General features: G+C 41.7%; 1 protein-coding gene across 1 annotated transcript; it reads left to right on the top strand.

Annotated features, from left to right (window-relative positions):
- Window positions 1–2,539: 2,539 nt before the first annotated feature.
- tspan18b (tetraspanin 18b) lies at window positions 2,540–15,922 on the top strand. Its single transcript, XM_034880144.1, has 8 exons — window positions 2,540–2,675; window positions 10,918–11,013; window positions 12,156–12,350; window positions 12,638–12,712; window positions 12,838–12,936; window positions 13,194–13,370; window positions 14,156–14,239; window positions 15,034–15,922. The coding sequence occupies exons 1-8, from the start codon at window positions 2,673–2,675 to the stop codon at window positions 15,079–15,081; spliced, it is 777 nt and encodes a 258-aa protein (XP_034736035.1). The 5' UTR covers window positions 2,540–2,672; the 3' UTR covers window positions 15,082–15,922.
- The last annotated feature ends 2,140 nt before the right edge of the window (window positions 15,923–18,062 follow it).

The raw sequence follows: 18,062 nt of genomic DNA, 5'->3' as shown, positions 1-18,062 counted from the left end.
CGTACAAATTGAGATAACCATGCACGCTGTCTCTCATCAGGGTGTTTCACTTGTACACCTACAAAGTAGTGTGCGAAGAGTAAAAATTAGGGATTAAGAGAGAAGTTGAAATCCTTCTACTCTAATGAGTAGAGTCAGACCCAACCTGAGAAGACCTGAGGGTAATCAGACCAAGAATTCCAAATACAACCCGAACACCGCTCTGCAGCAGCTGGGAGTCCTATTTTCAACACCTGCATCAACAACAAAACATTCTGCAAGAAAAGTCATTTTCTGATCCTATGTATTATCAGTGAATCAAATTCTAAAAAACTATTGTCATTTAATAGCATAAATCATTTTAATAGTCTTCTGATTTCCTAAGATCTTGCATGATTATAATGTACCATATGATCATATGATCTACCTGGGTATCTGAAGTCCTTACAAACAGACTCGAGACCTTTAGAGACCCAACCCAAACTGATTAGACTGAGTATAATTTGGACCTGGTCCAGCTTGGGTCTGCATCCCCCAATGTCCAAAGTTGGACACTCTTTGACGATCGGAGGAGCAGTTTATTTAAAGCATACTGACTCTTTTATTCCTCCTTATGGCTACTGCAGTTTCCTCTGCCATCTCTTTTGTAAATTGGACTGGGGGGATAACTAGAGTACATAATGTATGTGGAAGCACATAATTTAAAATGTGCTACTGTCTGCATAGATGTTAGTGACGCAATAATATTGTCAGAGCCTGAAATATCAGCAAGGGTTAATCAATTAGTAGCTGCCTTGATGTGCAAATTGCCCAAAGTGCTCGTGAGCTTAAATGTTAATGACTAGTTGACGAGAGAGAGATATATTTATAAGGAAAGCTATTGAGCAGATGTAGATGAAACCTTTTCTCCAGTGTTGAGTCCTTCCCCGCTTTGTTGGACCCTCAGCGGCCTGGCCTTTTCAGTCTCCCTTGAGGGTTTGTCCTATTGTTGTGCTTTCTCAGCCGTCTGCGCTGATCTCTCTTCTCACCCCCATAACCGATTCAGTGAGGCTCTGCGATCCTATTGGTGCTCCATTTTCCAGTGAAATGGTTTCCATGGAAACCAACAAATAATGCAGGCCCTCACCACTCTTGCTCTCCAACAGCTAATAGCTCTCTAAATGGGTTCAGGAGAGACACCTCTGCAACAGGCTTCAGGGTAAAATTTGACCACTCTACTGCTCAGTACCAGATTACAGACATGAGGATGGCACTTATTTACCTATCTGGTGCTCTTGTAATAGACTGAAACAAAATGGAAAAGGATTACAGTGTGGTATTGCCTGGGGATACGTTTGCTAAGCCATATGATGAACATGTTGTAAATGATTGTATCAAACAGGTTCCATCCTTTGGCTTCCCTTGCATGTGTAGCCACTGTGGAGATGTTATTGATTCACTGAGCTTGTGCTTCAGAATGCATGGCTCTGTGATAAGGGAGTGTATCATTCCAGTGCATCTTACCACTTCTCAGATTTGTCTATTTCCTCACCAAGGTTTTGATTGCCTTTTCTAGATGTAATCAGAGCCCTTGTATTGTGTATGTAGGATTGTGTGTTGCTGTCACTGTCTGTTAGGTTCTGCATCCTGGTGATTCGGATGTCTGCTGGCAATATGGTGTGTCGGCAGGATGATGTGGCTGGCTCTACCAGCCAGAATACTCCTGGGATATTCTCCATCCCCAACCCCTGTCAGACTGAGAATGCCCTGTCTGTATTTCAACATCTAATGTGGCAAGAGCTGCATGCTGTTCATGCCTCCGTAGGCAGCTCTTGCTATATTTGATGCTGCAGTTGTCTGTGCCAGTGCTTTGAAACTGGCTCCAAAGTATTGCCATGCAGAACCATACTGCTAACTATTTTTGCACATTGAGGTTGGAATACCAGCAGTTTTATGGCTTGTATTGGTATATTGTTCATTTCAGCTGGGAGACACTTGCGGCAAAGCAGTTCAGAAACAGGGAAAATGTTTAAAGCATTAATGCTCATTAGACACAGTTGTTAGGAAATGTATCGTTCACTGACCGTTCAAGCCAGCAGGTAAGAAAGCAAGGTATTCTTTCAGTGGATAATAATGCATGAGTTCAGATACCAAACAAGGTGACATCCGAAGCTGGATGAGGAGACTGTTGTGAGATGGGTCTTCTAATAAAAGATAATTAAGTGACAAGATGCACACATTTAAATACCTCAAGGCAGATATTAAACATTAACCTGCCCAGAACACAGGGCTGGACAGGGCACTATTAAATGTAGTACCTTTTATTTTATTCTTTTCTTGTTAGTTTTGCTTCCAGCTTAGAAGTGAAACATTCACACATAAAACACTGATGTAGTCTTAAATAAGCTTGCTGCTGGAAGCAAGGGCTTCATACATAATAAATGCCAACTCTGTCATTTTAAGTGTCCTAGAATATTTCTGCATTTTCTTGAAGCGTCGTCTCATTCTGCTTAAAGGAAATGCACACACTAAGACAAATGGGCCACTTTTCTGTCTTCTGTCCGGTGCCAGTTTATTAATTTCATTAGCTCAGTCCTGACCTCTGCTTCTTCCTCTGTGCTTCTGTCCAACAGCCCATGAAAACAGGAGAGGAGAGAGAACCGAGAGAAGTCATCAGCGTCACCTGAACAAAGGAGAGGCAAAAACCGATACACATGGTATGGTATTATTTTATCTATAAATAAAGCACACATGCCCAAAACTTTTATCTTCAGTGGGAAACACATTTCGGACCTTAGTTTTCCCTCAGCATCTGTAATATGGGGGTGTTGCAATGAATGATTTCTACCAAATCCAGCAGTGAATCCACTCTAGCAGACACATGTTAAACCAGCGAGAGAAACAGCAGAAAGAGCTTGTTGACAGACTCTTCAGTAAGATACTGACAGCACAGCCTCAAAGCCATTGTTGCTGTCAACAGGAGGCGCGGTGCTGGTGAGAGCTGGTGCAGCATCGGGTCGTGCGAAGAGGCAGACAAGTGCTTTTGTCCTTTACCTGCCACAGAAGGCCAGCACTGGTCTTTGTTAGCTTCTGATTTGCATTGGTATTTGTAATATTAGTATTCCAGGCACGGCTGAGCAGCAGACATGTATAGATTGAAAGGTTAAAGGGGAGTTTAGACCCAGACACATCAGCTGTAATCAGTCATAGCACATAACCAAAAAGCAGCCAAGCAGACATATGCAAGTGTCATTTACGATTATAACCAGATTCTTTTTCATTTTTTAAAGTGCTCATATTATGCTTTTTGGCTTTTTCCCTTTCCTTTATTGTGTTGTATATCTTTTTTTGTGCACATTATAGGTTTAGAAAGTGAAAAAGCCCAAAGTCCACGCAAAGGGGACTTACCATATCCAATAGAAAACACTGTTCACAAACTGCTCTAAACAGGTCTATCGTAGTCCAGCCTTTACTTCCGTGACAAACGTGTGTGACTCCCAACAAAGATGGAATAGAAGTGTGATGTCTCACTCTGTAGCTAAAACGGAGAGCTAAACACACACGGTGAAAAGAAGAGCTGTTGTTTCCTTGTTGCACCTCTGTCTGGTTCTTTCCAACTTTTATGAGGCAAGTTCTTTGTCTTTGTCTCGGGTTTGAATAAATAAGGACGACCATAAAACTCAAAAGGCTCTTCCGTGTGTTGTACATCTGCTATATTCTCCTAGTTACGATACTCTACGATAAGCTTTTTCCTTGTGAACAACTCCATGAATATCTCTGCGTCCGCTCTTCTCTTAACACACACGATCTGCACACTGTTAGCTTACTTTTTCGGCTACAACTGAAATTCCAGCAGACAGCCATGACCACAGCTAGCCTTCACTGCCGTTATTAGCTATTAGCTGCTAGTGATAAGTGTGTTCTGCCAGGCTTTTGTGAAAATCATAACGCGGGCACCCAGATAGCTCAGTGGTTAGAGCGGGTGCCCATGTATAGAGGTTAACTCCTTGACGCAGCCGGCCCGGGTTCGAGTCCAGCCTGCGGCCCTTTGCTGCATGTCACTCCCCCTCTCTCTCCCCTTTCATATCCTCAGCTGTCCTGTCATTAAAGGCCTAAAATGCCCCAAAATAATCTTTAAAAAAAAAAAAAAAAAATCATAACGCAGCAGTTCCTTGTGCATTTTTAGCTCATCCATTTTGTGTGTTATCAATCTATCTATAGTTGAGTAAGAGGCTTGGTATAATCGATCTGTGTGCTAGTTCCCTTAGCCGGGCAGGCAGCTTTTGTCCCTTACTTTCTGGCCTCAGCCAACAACAATTCCCAGAGGGCCTGGTGGTGTGGTTGGTGTCTTGCCTTTGTGGTGACAAATTGCAGTTTATATCCTCCTCAAAAATAGGTAATTCCATGTAATTAGATTGTTACTGATACGGTCATAACTACTACAATGCTCAATTACCTATTTTTGAGAAAATTGGCTGGAATTCTCCTTTAACTCTTGACCTTCTGGAAACTGTAGTACAAAACAACCTCCCCAAAAGGTCCATCTAATAGCTGTTCCTAAGCTTTTGAACATGCAGTTGACCTCAAAAGTTGGATTTTCACAGTTCTTGTCCATGTTGGATGAGGATTTGAGATTAATGTCCATTCTTTACCTTAGAGTTGACAAAACAACCTCATCAGAACTTGGAAATTTGAACCTTAGCATCCACATTTGCAACTGGGCAAACTACATCTCCTGAGTGAGATTGTGGTTAGTTGGAGTTAGTAATTAAAAGCTCCAGTCTAGTAAATCCAGTAATAAATCAAAATTATCCTTTTAAGGTATGTAATAAAGGCTTCAAGTAGGCATGCATTTCTCCATGGTCACATAGTCTCACAGTCACAGAGTTACATTAATAACCACATTCAGTACAAGGTGCTTCTGCTGAAGCAAATTACAAGGCAAGATCACAGAATCATGAATTTTCACAGGCATTAACACACACTGTTTTTTTTCTACGAAGTTCTTATTTGCAAGAGGCCTCCAATATACGTGGATATCTCTTTCATCTAAGGCACAAACATTCACACGCTTTTTCCTCAAGGCATTTGTTTTAATCTTTGCATTGCGTTTAAAACTCCAGCCTGTAACACAAATTAGGTTACACTGGTACTTTTGCTGTTTTTCTTGAACTTCAGCTGAGTATATAAGGGTTCAAATGTGTGTGTATATGCTACAAGCAGTCATCAGTAAGTGATGAAAAAGCTTATATGCTTTCCACACAAGTGAACTAGCTGTATTTAAACTAACATATGGCCTTACAACAGGGTGTGAGTGATCGCTCATTAGACAAATGACTGCCCAAGCTGTTGTAAAGTGCTCGGCTCTGTTCCCCTTTGTTTTCTAACAGGAACTGGTGCTAAGGGGAGATGCCAAACACTGCTCTGCAGACAAAGGCCACTCTCCCCACATAGCCTGGTTGCCGTGGAGACCAGCGTCCGTATTGGAGGGCTGGATAGATTCCAATGTATGTTAAAGACAACCACAAAGGAATTCACAAAAATGTGTATTTGAGCCGTAAGGAAGTCACAACTCTGATTATTTGTTTCATCGTACCTTCATATTTCTGTCCATTGTCAGGATTTGGTTATATTTGGACTTATAAGCAGTTTTTTGGTGTTTAGTCCCCTGAGGCCGAAAGTGTAGTCTTTCCTTAAATCTTCCGTTGTTTACTTCTGCCCAGGCCATCTGTGATGCAAACTCTTTACATGGAGATTTTTCTGAGGGTCAAACACTGGTCAAGCTAGAGTTGGGGAGATCATTGATTGGTTTTGCAAACTTTTTGTCAAACTAATATGTATTGCCCTCCTCATGACCCTGACATAATAAGAAGATCTTGACTAACATTGTGGAAACTTGCAGAAAAGAAGGCACAAGTACAAGTAGGTTTGCAGGAAAACAATTCCCGCTTTTGTTGTTACCGTAATCATTGAGCATTTAGTTTTGAATTGAGTTATAACAAATTTTTGTGGAAAATCCCAATGGCAATGTGTCATGCTGCAAAGCACCCGCTTGGAAAAGCCTGCGCTGAGTCCTACCAGGCAGTTAGATGCAGAAGTGTTTATTGTTCATTGTGAGCTGCCACCTCATGCCCTTACTGCCAGACAACCAGTGGACTAAATGCTGGAACTTCAGGGGATCAATGCATCATTGACTATGTGCCATGGGCCTGGTATTGATCCAGCCCTGCGCAGCCAGTTTGTATCTTCACTCAGCCAGATAGAGGTGCCAACACAAATAAGTGAGAATCCCTGCTTTGAGAGAGCAAGGATCTCACACACACACACACACACACTAGTGTTTAATAGAACCCAAAATCTGCTTAGCTCAATCACATGTCCTCTGCTCTAGTTAACCAAGAAGCTAACAATGCCCTTCCCCCGTCCAATCTTTCTTATCTAAGGAGCTTGGTAATCGATTTCTCTGTAGGAGTATGAGCAACTGTTAGTGCTAAACTAACAGCTGGATGTGTGAGCAGCTGGGATGTCAAGAATGCGGCCTACAGTGCTGTTGACAACACATGGTCAGTGAGTTTCTGACTGTGCATGTGTTCATTTTGGGAGTCTTCTCTAGTTAATCAGCCTTTTGTTCAGGAGTGTGTCAGCTGCCTGGTCAGAGGACTTCTGTCCTCAGGGGTTTCACACAATCTCATTTCCAAACTGAATGGGTCAGGAGAGCGCCACTCTCAGGCTCAGATAAGAACTGGTTTAGATTCACTGCACGTATTGCAACAATGGATGGAAATGATAAATGGCTTTGCAAGGCAGAGCAAATTCATCAGAGACTACCTACTTTTTTGTGGTGAACTAGCAATGCCCGTAATGTGCAGAAGCTGATCATATTCACCATTCTAATATATGTATAGCAAAAACTCATTAGGCTAAGCTTGCCTGAGGCTAGAGGATTTGTATGTCTCCACCTGAGCATTTTACCAACATTAAGACCAACCAGTTTCTTCAACTTCCTAACCCGGCTGTATATCTACACTGTCTTCTCTGTGTGAGCTACACCCACACACTGTGTGCCTTTGAGCTTCTTTCGTACACTTTCTCTTTGTGGTTGTTCACTGTTGTCTGCAAGCTGCATGCCCTCTAAAGCAACATACAGTGCTATAGCTGCTTAGCATTCAGTACACTTCAAAGCTCCTCAGTTTGACAGCACAGCCCAGGGCTCATTCTCTCCTAATTGGAGGTTCATTAAGGGACATGGTGCACCTCAGGGGAGCCTCACTACCAGAGGAGACTGTCTTTATTCGGATTTTGGGGTGTTTACTTGCTGCAGCTGATTTAGGAAATCATGGAAAGATATGAAAATGGGTTTTTAATTGAGATAAAGGCTGATGTGGCATGTGTGTGTGGTCCCTTAGTGTCATTGTCAGAGGGTATTAGCGCACTCCGGAGAGAGCTTTAGAATGGCATACAGTAGATGGAATAACGCACCTGCTCCAGCTGCATCAGGGAGCCAGAGGACGAAATGTGCCATCCCCAGGGTTAAGCTGCAGGTGATCATTTAAAGGGTCAATGACATTTAAAGGGGTCAAGCTCCTACCCTTATAGTCTCAACAGGGTTTCAGTATTAATGATTATTTGTTATGTAGACTCACGCTCCAGATAAAGTGAACTGGCTGGTTATCGGGGGGGGGGGTTCTGATCCACTTGTCCGGGGTGGTGGCCAGTGAAACAGGGGAATATGGACTCACTTCATTAATCGTACCGAAAGTGTCAACTTCAAGGAGAACCACCCAAGGGTGTACTATTTATATATGGAATGCTCTAAATTCAGTCTATGTCTTCCTTATCTTTTAACCACAGTACATTAACATGACCATCATGGTTGACAGTGTAGACAACGGTCAAAGATATCCGAGGTTTTCCGAGTTGAGCATGAATACAGGCCTTTAGCAATGTGTCAGAATTCCCTCCCTTCATACTTAGAAGAATGTAGGTCAGATGGGTTTGCCCTCATTACAGAGCTTTGGCTTCTGTCGGTACTGGGAACTTGATTTAGTATCACTTCTCATTAATTCACTATCAAACTCAACCATGCCTGGCTCCACAGCCCGAGCTGTCTGTGGATCGGTCTTTGCCAAAAGAGTAAACAATGGGATCTTAGTGCAGTGTGGCATTTCATGATGTCGGTAACACTAGACACTGCAGACGTAGAGGAGTTGGCATTTACTGGATACCTCAGGGCAAGTACTGCCACTTAGATTGTCAGATTGAGGACATGCATACAGTATTTCCAGCTAACAAACACATTGCCTGCAAATATAGAAATGCAATATTCCTTACTGCTGTTTATCGTGTATTTTTATAACAGGTGTTTTTTGCTATACAAACACAATACCCCACAACTCCTTATCTTGACACAATTCTTGCTTAGCAAAGCAGCACACCTGAGGAGGATCTGCTTTTAATCTCGTAGTCATTTGTCAGTGTTGTTGTAAACTCCTGGGGCGTGAACCCTGTTTCCCTTGTCTACATAATTTACTCTGCAGAATATTCAGAGAGACTTGAGTGGTGTGATCACAACAGCTGGGCTGAGATCGATGAGGGCCTGCGATCCCATGGGAGTCATGGGAATACACCAGTTTGTTTACTCTGCACTTTCTCCAGGGTCTCTGTGGCAGTTTGATTTATACTTTTCTGGTTTGCACCATAGGCTTGTTATTTGGAGCCTGGAATGGTCCATATAGTCCACTTCATTGTTAAGCATCCAATGCATTTTAATGCAGAAAAGAAAATTGGCTCCAGACCTGACAGTTGGTTTGACCCTGAAATGGGAGCGAAGAGCAAAAGGGTGAAGCTGGAAGAGAAATCAGACATTTTGTATGGAGAATGAAATGTGAGCTGAGCCCTGAGAGTTTTTCCATCCAACCCTTTTCTCCCATTCCTCCCCCTCCTCGTCCCGCCTCTTCATCCCTGCTCCAATAAATACAGTTTGCACTCTTCATAGGGGCCGAGGACTAACAGTGGAGGGATGAGAAAAGGGCCGTGCCTTTTTTCAAGTAAGACTGTAATGCATGCAAATCCCAATTAAGACCTCCTGTGCCCTCATTAGGCCTTTCAGTGGGCCCTAGTAAAGGGGCGGGGGGGAATTAATCTCTGGCAATAAGGCTACTGGTTGCTCTCAGAGTATCACTAAGGGGGTGATCAATACCTAAGCATATCATTATGATGATTTAGAGGAGGTGTTAAACCATAGCTCTAAATCAATTTCCTTGAGTCTGTGGAAGAAATGAGAGGAAAACAATTATAAGCCTTTAGGCTGGGGAGTGGAGGAAATGTTATCATTCTACGTTAGCTCACTCCAACAGAAGACAAAAACGCCTTCACATCTTTAGTATTGTTCAATTTTATTGTCACTGTAAATTATATAGGCCAACAATGAGACAAATCTTACTCAGTAGTTCATTGCACCTTGAAATTAGAAGCAGGACGAAAAACAAACCAGTGCAATCACACCACAATAAAAGAAAATCAGACAACAAAAGACATGGGTCATGTCTGTTTCATTCGCACAGTTGCCATACTTCTGTGTGTAATAATAATTTGCAGCAAGCAATTGAGCAGTTATTGTTAAAGACAATGGTTTGGCGGAGATTAGGTTTTTTTTTCACCTGGTAGTGTGAATTTCTGTGTTGGAAGAGGTGAAAGGGTCAAGGCTAAAATTCCTTTTGAGTGACTGCAGAGCCCTTTCAAAGATCAGATAGAAATCAAAGCTGGCATCGATCATACACCAAGCTTCACCACTGCCTCAAAGAAGCAGAGAGATCACCCAGAGGAGTCATTTCACAGCACATCAGGCATTGAAAAGCCTACTACAAAGTACAGACAAAAGAAGTAAAAAGGAGGCTTTTTTCAATCAGAGGTGTCTAGTTGCCTAGTTGTGTAACCATATTTACAATTCTTCTGAGAAGTTGCTTTTAAATCTGCTTGTTACTTAGCCTCAATCCTGGCTATCACTATGGGAGAGAAAATTAATAATCACAACTACAAAGCAAAGAGTGACTGTTCATTTCTGCTAAATAATTAATTTTCTTCTTTTACTGAGACTGCAGTTGTAACTGCCCACATATTATTTCTACTAGTTTTTGCAGATTACATGGATATGATTCCTTAGACAATCCCTGTCCTCCCTGAGGGGAAAGTCTTCTTTCTAGTTTTGGAAGGTTAAACACTTCAATAATGGCTTTGTGGTGCATCAGATATATATAGGTATACAGGGTCATTGATACTGAGGCACCCATGTTGCAGGAGAAGTGTTGTTCATTAACCAGGAGTGCCTCCGGGACTGGCCTTCATCAGGGATAGTGTATTTGTGTCAGATAGAGGGTTCGGCTGATGGGAGCGCAGGGATCCTGCTTCTCATAACATTAAGTAGAAGAAGCTCCATGGTAAAGGCCATACGTTGTCAGTTAATACGCATGGAGCCCCAGTCAGAACTCATATCCTTAAAATGTTCTGAGATAGACAGCCCCTGGAGTCACACCGAACCTAGGGACCCTATCTGTCCAGAGATAGGTTGTGCTTATACGGATTTAGGCCACCTGTTTTAAAATTACATAAGTTGTCACAGTGTGTGGGGAGATGAGTTGTGTCAGGTAGGGAATACATTGTGTTGCCCCAACTTGTAGTTACTTGTTAGATTGCTGAGAGACTACCAAGGTACCATACACCTAAAGGGATAATACAAGGATTTTCAACTGAAATTGGACCAAATGAACTGACAGGCCTTTAAGTCTGTATTGTGGGCTTGAGTGACAGAACTCATTAAAAATGTGAGCAGAGTATTATTTTCTTGGCAGTTTCATTTAAAAGCCTATCCAGAGTGCAGGAGAACGGGAATACTGTGAGCATTTTAGAGGATTCATTAAGTGGCACGTTTTAATGTTTTTTTTTTAATGTTTCTTTTTTCAGGGGCAGGGAGAGGCTTCAGTACGGGGGACAGCCATGGAGGGTGACTGTCTCAGCTGCATCAAGTACCTCATGTTTGTCTTCAATTTCCTCATCTTTGTAAGTATTTTTTCATCTCTTTTTTTAAAGACCCTTAATCTGGCTATCTCTGAAGTTAGTGTCAATTTAATGTATTGAGATGGGCTTCTGGCTGCCCCCTGCCCACCTGACTATTGGAGCCACATTTGCATTTCATTAGACGGAGGCAATCTTGATTCTATCAAATTCTCTTCTGATTAGATTTCAGTGCGCTGACACACATCTGAGGCACACTCTGCCATGAAGAGTTTGTGACTGGCACCTGAGTTTATCAGTCTTGATCAGACAATCAAGGGTAATCCTGTTAGTCTGAGCCTGTAAAGGGGGGGGGGGGGGGGGGGGGGGGGGCGGCTGAGTAAGAAAGGTTGTCTCTTTTTCTGCTTTATTAAGCGCAACCAAACCATTTAGAGACTCTACTCAGATGTGGTTGTTCAAGGCCGGGGTAATCTAGCAGAACAAAGAATGAACTTGACGGTTGGAATCACTCAATTTAAAAACACTGTTTTTCACTGACATCTTTGTGTTTCTCTCTCTCTCTCTATGACCATTCCACATGTATGCAACACAACAACATTTTTCAAGCCCACTGAGCTTTCAAAATGGCTACCTTCTCTCCTCACACCATAACCTCTGCCTCAGACATGAAGAGCAGTTCATTTGCAGAAGCACAGGTCTCTCCCTGTGACAGGAAGAAGGGGCTTATGGTAGAAGTGCGTAAGGCTCAGATCTCTTCCACCCCCTACCTCAATACCTTCTTTTCTTAATCACATGAGTCACCCCACGGTGGCTGAAGATAGAGTTTTGCTGAAAGGGAGAATGGGAGAGGATGGAGGCTGCAGTGCTGTGCATCTCTTTAGCAGGTTAGGGGGTTAGTTGAAGCAGGGTAGATATCTCTACCCACCCCCCACAAAGGCATTGTGGCTCTGTAGATACCCGGCCTTTTATCTGTCCTCAACTCTCCCCCCAACCTGTCAGAGATTTGCATCACCAGCATGTTTTCCTGGAAAAAACGTATACAACTATTTTCCATTATATGACATCTTTTTGAATGTTTTGTGTGCTACTGGGGATACCGAGCTATCCTCTGAGTTCTTATTAATTTTTAAAATGCTGCCAATTTCTGTTTTGCCAAACTAGCATCTTCTTTCCTTTCTCTCCCTCAGCTGGGGGGCTCTTTCCTCCTGGGAGTGGGAGTGTGGGTACTGGTGGACCCCACAGGATTCAGGGAAATTGTAGCAGCCAACCCTCTGCTATTCACTGGTGTCTACATCATCCTGGGCATGGGAGGCATGCTCTTCCTTCTGGGCTTCCTTGGCTGCTGTGGAGCCATCCGCGAAAACAAGTGTCTGCTCCTCTTTGTGAGTTGGCTGACAAATTTAAAACGTTGTTCTGTTACTGATCTTGTTTGTGTGCAGATGTGTTGATTTTTCTATCATTTTTTAGACTGTCATGCTTAAAACCAAAAGCCAAAAGAACAAAATGATCTTGCCTTAGTGCCTCGAGTCCCATGAATAGTTAATGCTGAGTGAAGCAGGCACAGCCAGAATGTGATTTTAACTGACTGACATGCACTTTTTCTGCCACTCATCCACCTTCTTCTACCCTCTCTCTCTTACTCGCTCATATTTCTTTTGTCTTATTGCAGTTCTTCATGCTCATCCTCCTCATCTTCTTAGCAGAGCTCGCTGCTGCCATCCTGGCCTTCATATTTCGGGAGCATGTGAGTTGCCTCAGTATTTCCCTCATCAGCGCACTTGTGTCCAGTGACTTTTTTTGATGTGATAGAAACAGACATCATCCATGTGGTGACACTAACCTTTAGTCTCGCTGCCTACTTTTTTTTAGCTGACCAGAGAGTACTTCACCAAGGAGCTGAAGAGACACTATCAGGGCTACAACAACACTGACGTCTTCACCTCCACGTGGAATGCCATCATGACTACAGTAAGGCCACAGCACACATGGCAAAGAGCTTACATACTGTAGCTTTTACCAACTCAATGCTTTCACCAACAGTCTGCGGAGACAGTCAATTTTGCAGCCTGGCGTCAGGGGGCTATATTTTATAGATAAAATCCTAGACATTTAGGTCAATATTCATGCTGGATTGGTGCTTGCGTACAATTGGACCACAGACCAGTGCAAAATAGGCACTCAGAAATAAGGCCTTTTTCTCCTGTTTTCTCCTCTCCTCCCACCAGTTTGACTGCTGTGGAGTGAACAGCCCAGAGGACTTTAAGGACAGCCTGTTCAGGCTGATCAACCAATATCATATGGTGCCAGAAGCCTGCTGCCAGCGTGCCAGTCAGGCTGGGGAGTTGGCCTATATGGGCCAGGAGCAGTGCTTAACAGGCAATATGATGTACCGCAATAACAAGGTAACTTCTGACATTTACCACGACATCTTCTCTCTTCCTTGCCCTCTCTCTTTCTCCCTCCTTCCAAACCACCTCCAGCCCTAATTAGAGCAGGAGACAGCTGAGGGGTGACATCCAGGGACATTCTGACTCCTCCATGGCTGATTAGTACTTTTGGGTGTCATGGGAGGCCATCTTTCTCTGTGTGTGGGGGAGACACCAGTACATGTATGCATCTGAGCGTGTGTGTCTGTGTGTGTGTGTGTTTGTGTGTGTGTGTGTGTGTGTGTTTGTGCGTGTGTGTGCGTGTGTCTGTGCGTGGGCGTGGGCGTGTGCGTGTGTGTATGTGTGCATACATTGGTAAATTGGGATTTTTGTGGAGCAAACGTGAACAATTAGAGTATAATAAGAGTATGAATATCTAAAAATGAGGTCTGCTTCACAATTGCACACATGTACATCCACATATCTGCTTCCATGTGTGTAAAGAAAGCCTCAAAGTGAAATTTAATTACAGTAAAAGCTGATAGGAAAAGGTTTTCACCACACTCTCCACCTGTTACTTTTCAAACCACTTGAACAATGGGAGATGTCCACAATGTGTGTCTCTTTCTGTTCATTCACACAAATAGCCCTCATTAAAAGACAGTGAGGCTGGAGGCCCTGCTTTCCACTCATTAAACTAGGCCTTTTGTTCAGAGCCTCACTCGATTCAAAGCTGTGATGTTACTTTATTGTCTCTGTAGTTCTGCAAATTTATAACCAATTGATTCTCTGCTGAGCATCATGTCTTTGTGTGTCCATAGGGCTGTTACTCTGCAGTAGTTGACTACTTTGAACTGTACATCTATGTGGCTGGAGCGCTTGCCATTGTGGTGCTGACCATTGAGGTATGAAGGTTTTTTCTCTTAGTGAAATCATCACATAAGCAGCTGTTTCTTTGTCCTTCCAGTAATGTGAATATTCAATTCTGCATTAAGCAGAGGGTACATGCCTGAATGTGTGTTTGAAAGTTCTTTGTATGGCAAGATCTCCATCTAGTGGTGGGACTTGGTGATACATGAACATAGATTAGACTTTATGGTTACGCGCAAGTCTCAGTCAGAGTTTACTTTTTCTTGACACTGTTTTCTTTACCAACATGCAGCTCAACACAACAGTTTGTCTCACAACAACAATGCACTGATGACGCCAAAACACTGTCACTGTGATTTTATTTATTTATTTTTGAATGTTGTCTAACTGTGCATAAACCAAGATTTAATTGTAATAAATTGATTGGCAGCTGAGTAGGCAGTATTTGTATGGCCCAATTAGTGGTTCATGTCTGTGTCAGTGTAGATGCTGCAGTCTAATTTACCTTAGTCAGTTATTTGACCGTAAATAGAGAAACAAGTGAGAAAACAAAACATAAAATATGAAAAATGTGATCATTGAATGTATTTTGTGTCAAAGCAATGCAAATTTAGATTATGTCTGCAGATTAGTCCACATTGAGTGTTGTTGTGTAAAGAAGGAAGCTCGTATTGAGATATGGGTGTAACCAATTTTAAATAAAATGGTAATCTAGAGCAGTAGTAATACACTGCTGTTCAGGCTCCAAATGCTTGCCATAATTCTGTAAAATTAATCCTAAATCTTTTTTCTGTGTGCTAATCATTTCTTTTTTTCTTCCTTTCCTCAGCTCTTTGCCATGGTCTTTGCAATGTGTCTCTTTAGGGGAATCCAATAGAGCTGCTCCATCTGGGAACTTCTTTTAAGGAAAAAGGGAATTTAGAAGAAAAGAACCAAATGGACACTTGTAAATTTGTAGATCTCTTTTTCTATTGGCTAATTGGTAGAAAAACAAACCCTGAAACTCTTGTACTTCACAGCTGGACTTTTGAGGTACTGGGTGGCAAAAAAAAACAACATATGTAGACACACACTCACACACACACACACACTCACACACACACACACACATAAACCATGGAGAAAGTGGGAGATCAGAGACAAAACTGTTGCAAAAGGAATTGTGTGTTAAGTGAATACAGTAATTTTTTGGACCAGGTCTAGCACAGACTGGTGAAAGTGGACCAGGCCTGAGGACCAGGTGAAGCCTGAGCAGAAGGCACTGCACTGACTTTTGGATGAAGAATATTTATATTAAGTAAAGTTGGCTTAACTGTAAAAAAAAAAGAAAGAAAAAAGAAGTGTTTTATAGACACTTTGGCTGTTACTTTTTTCCTGTCTATACTGTATACTGTAACACTCCCTCCGTACGCCTTTTTTAGAGCCACTCTTCTGCTGTATTATATAAGCTGTGTGTGTGTGTGTGTGTGTGTGTGTGTGTGTGTGTGTGTGTGTGTGTGTGTGTGTGTGCGCGTATATGAACTTGTTTGTGAGCATGTGCGTGTGTGGCTCTTCATGACCCCTCTCAAGCTTTAAAGCCAACTTCTGATTTTTTTCTATTTGTATGGTGATGTTTATTGCAGTAGTGGTTATAATGTGGTTTTAGGTGGTGAAATGTATGTGTATGCATTTGTATTACATTCTTGAAAAGTCAATGACATAAATGGCATTCTAAATGACTTGTGTTATGGTTTGGTTTTGTTCTTATGATTGCACAATTGCAGATAATCTTTTATATGTATTAACCTTATGTTGTGTTCAGCAAATAATCCTCATAATGAATCGTAGTTTGATGGAAACACTACGGTACAGAAGTTTTTTTTCAGTCTGAATTAATTTTATTATTAGAGACAAAAGCCATGCTATTTTTCTTCTTCGAAAATTAGCTTTAAGATGATTTTCAGACTATATGAAATGAGATCAATTTTCTAGATAAAAGATATTTGTCATATCTTTGTCATCAATAGACAGTTTTCCACTGCAGCCATGTGGCATTGGTAATTGGTGTCTTTAAAATCAAAAATTCATCTCTGCTGCACCTTTCTGACCTTTGAAGTAAAAGCCAAATATGTTAAAATGTGGTTATGGTCCATAAATGGTCTTTGGTGTTATTGTGATATTGAACTCAATTTGACCTCAAATTAGCATATTGATATTTTTTTCCTGCAAGATAAATCTATGGTGTGTGAACATAGGCATACAGTAAAAAGGAATAAGGCATAGGCGACAGCCTGTGTGGGTATACCAGAACATAATTAAGATGCAGTAACAGTTTGTAAAGAAAATATGCCCCCTAAACATGGAGTGGTTTCACAGAAGACACACTTTCACTTGATCTAACAAATAATAACAAGACTATAGACATCATCAATACATCATTGATTGTTGGTTGTAGCCTACCAAACTTTAAGATCTTAAGTGGAAATAATGGTGTAGTTTAACACTCTAAACTGGAAAAAAACATATGACACTTGAGCTCCAGGTCCAATTTTTTTCACTACAGCAGGTAGGACTACTTGGGCCTTCTGAACATTTTCAAACAGTCACAGACATTTTGACAAGTGGGTAAAATAGTAAATACATAGAGGAATAAATAAATACATAGAGTCTAGAACCTGTGGTCTAACAACTCCTCCCTTCTCAGTTTTTTTTGTATTTTTCAGCATTGGTTCAAATCAGGTGCCAGCAGGTGCGACTGACTGCTGCAATGCTCTCGGCACCAAAATAGGTTGAGCACAAAATGGCGAATTTGCGTACAAATTACGTCTTTATTTTTGTGCAGCTAAAAGTGAATAACTAATTCTGGCTTAACTCCAGCTGCAACCAGCATGGGTGAACAAATGCGAAATCCACATATTAATTTAAAACTGATTGATCTTGGGCCAATAGGAGGCAGAAAAACGTCAAAACAAGATGGATGCCGCCGTTTCCCCCTCCGCCGGTAAGAGTTGTAAACATCTTAGCGTGCACGTGCTTATGTTTTATTTACATTCAGTGCACACGGAGCAATACATAAATATTCATCTGGAGTCATGTTTCTGGCCACCGAATGTAAGTAATGTTCACTCACTCTACATCTAGTTCTGTTTTGGTTTGGCTTGTTAGGTATTCAACGGCCCTGGCAGTGTGTGACCTCATCACTACGTAGGCTACGTAATTTATATCTATGGAATGTAACCATTGATTTATTTTAACAGTCTATGATTGCAACGAACAGAGCATTGAGGTCACGATGGGGCTAGCTGGTTGGTTGCTCAGTAGCCACTGAGGTTTTTCTTGCCAGAAATTGCTGTCTAATGTTTGATGAGAGATCAGTTCACGATTAAGTCATGATTTAATTCATTAAGCAATAAAGGTTGATAAATAACCAGTTCAAGCTATGTTTGCTTATCTTGACTTACAAGTAGGCCTAGGCTATGAAATACCAACGTATGCATTAGCCTATATAGTAGGCTAATTGACAGATCTTGAGCCTCATTGAGATCAACAAATATGCCTATGCATAATCTAACAGCAACTATAAGCAGCCATGAACAATTCTGTGATTCCTATCAGATATAGTAAACTAACCATGTGAAGCAGACTAAAAGAAAAGAACTAGACCTCAATACATTTAGTCAATAGGTGCCTGCAATTTTCAAAAAGGATTTGATTGTAAGTTGTTTATTAAGAAAAAATGTGATTTTATTAATGAAGATTTGGGGTGGACATAGCTTGCCTTCAAAACAGACGTTATTCATTCGCTCTTTCCTGGTTGCCCTACCATCATTTGCCCTGGCTGGACACCTCACTTGCACTGTTCTTTTAGAGCTTGTTTTA

Source organism: Etheostoma cragini, chromosome 8 (genome assembly GCF_013103735.1).
Source record: "Etheostoma cragini isolate CJK2018 chromosome 8, CSU_Ecrag_1.0, whole genome shotgun sequence".
Taxonomy (NCBI): domain Eukaryota; kingdom Metazoa; phylum Chordata; class Actinopteri; order Perciformes; family Percidae; genus Etheostoma; species Etheostoma cragini.
The sequence above is the reverse complement of the archived record's forward strand: the minus strand, read 5'-3'. Positions and strand labels throughout refer to the sequence as shown.

Excerpts from the sequence above, each read along its gene's own strand:
- tspan18b (XM_034880144.1), top strand. Across the intron at positions 12,713-12,837 it reads CCTTCATATTTCGGGAGCAT|CTGACCAGAGAGTACTTCAC; the intron begins GTGAGTTGCCTC and ends ACTTTTTTTTAG. Across the intron at positions 13,371-14,155 it reads TGATGTACCGCAATAACAAG|GGCTGTTACTCTGCAGTAGT; the intron begins GTAACTTCTGAC and ends GTGTGTCCATAG.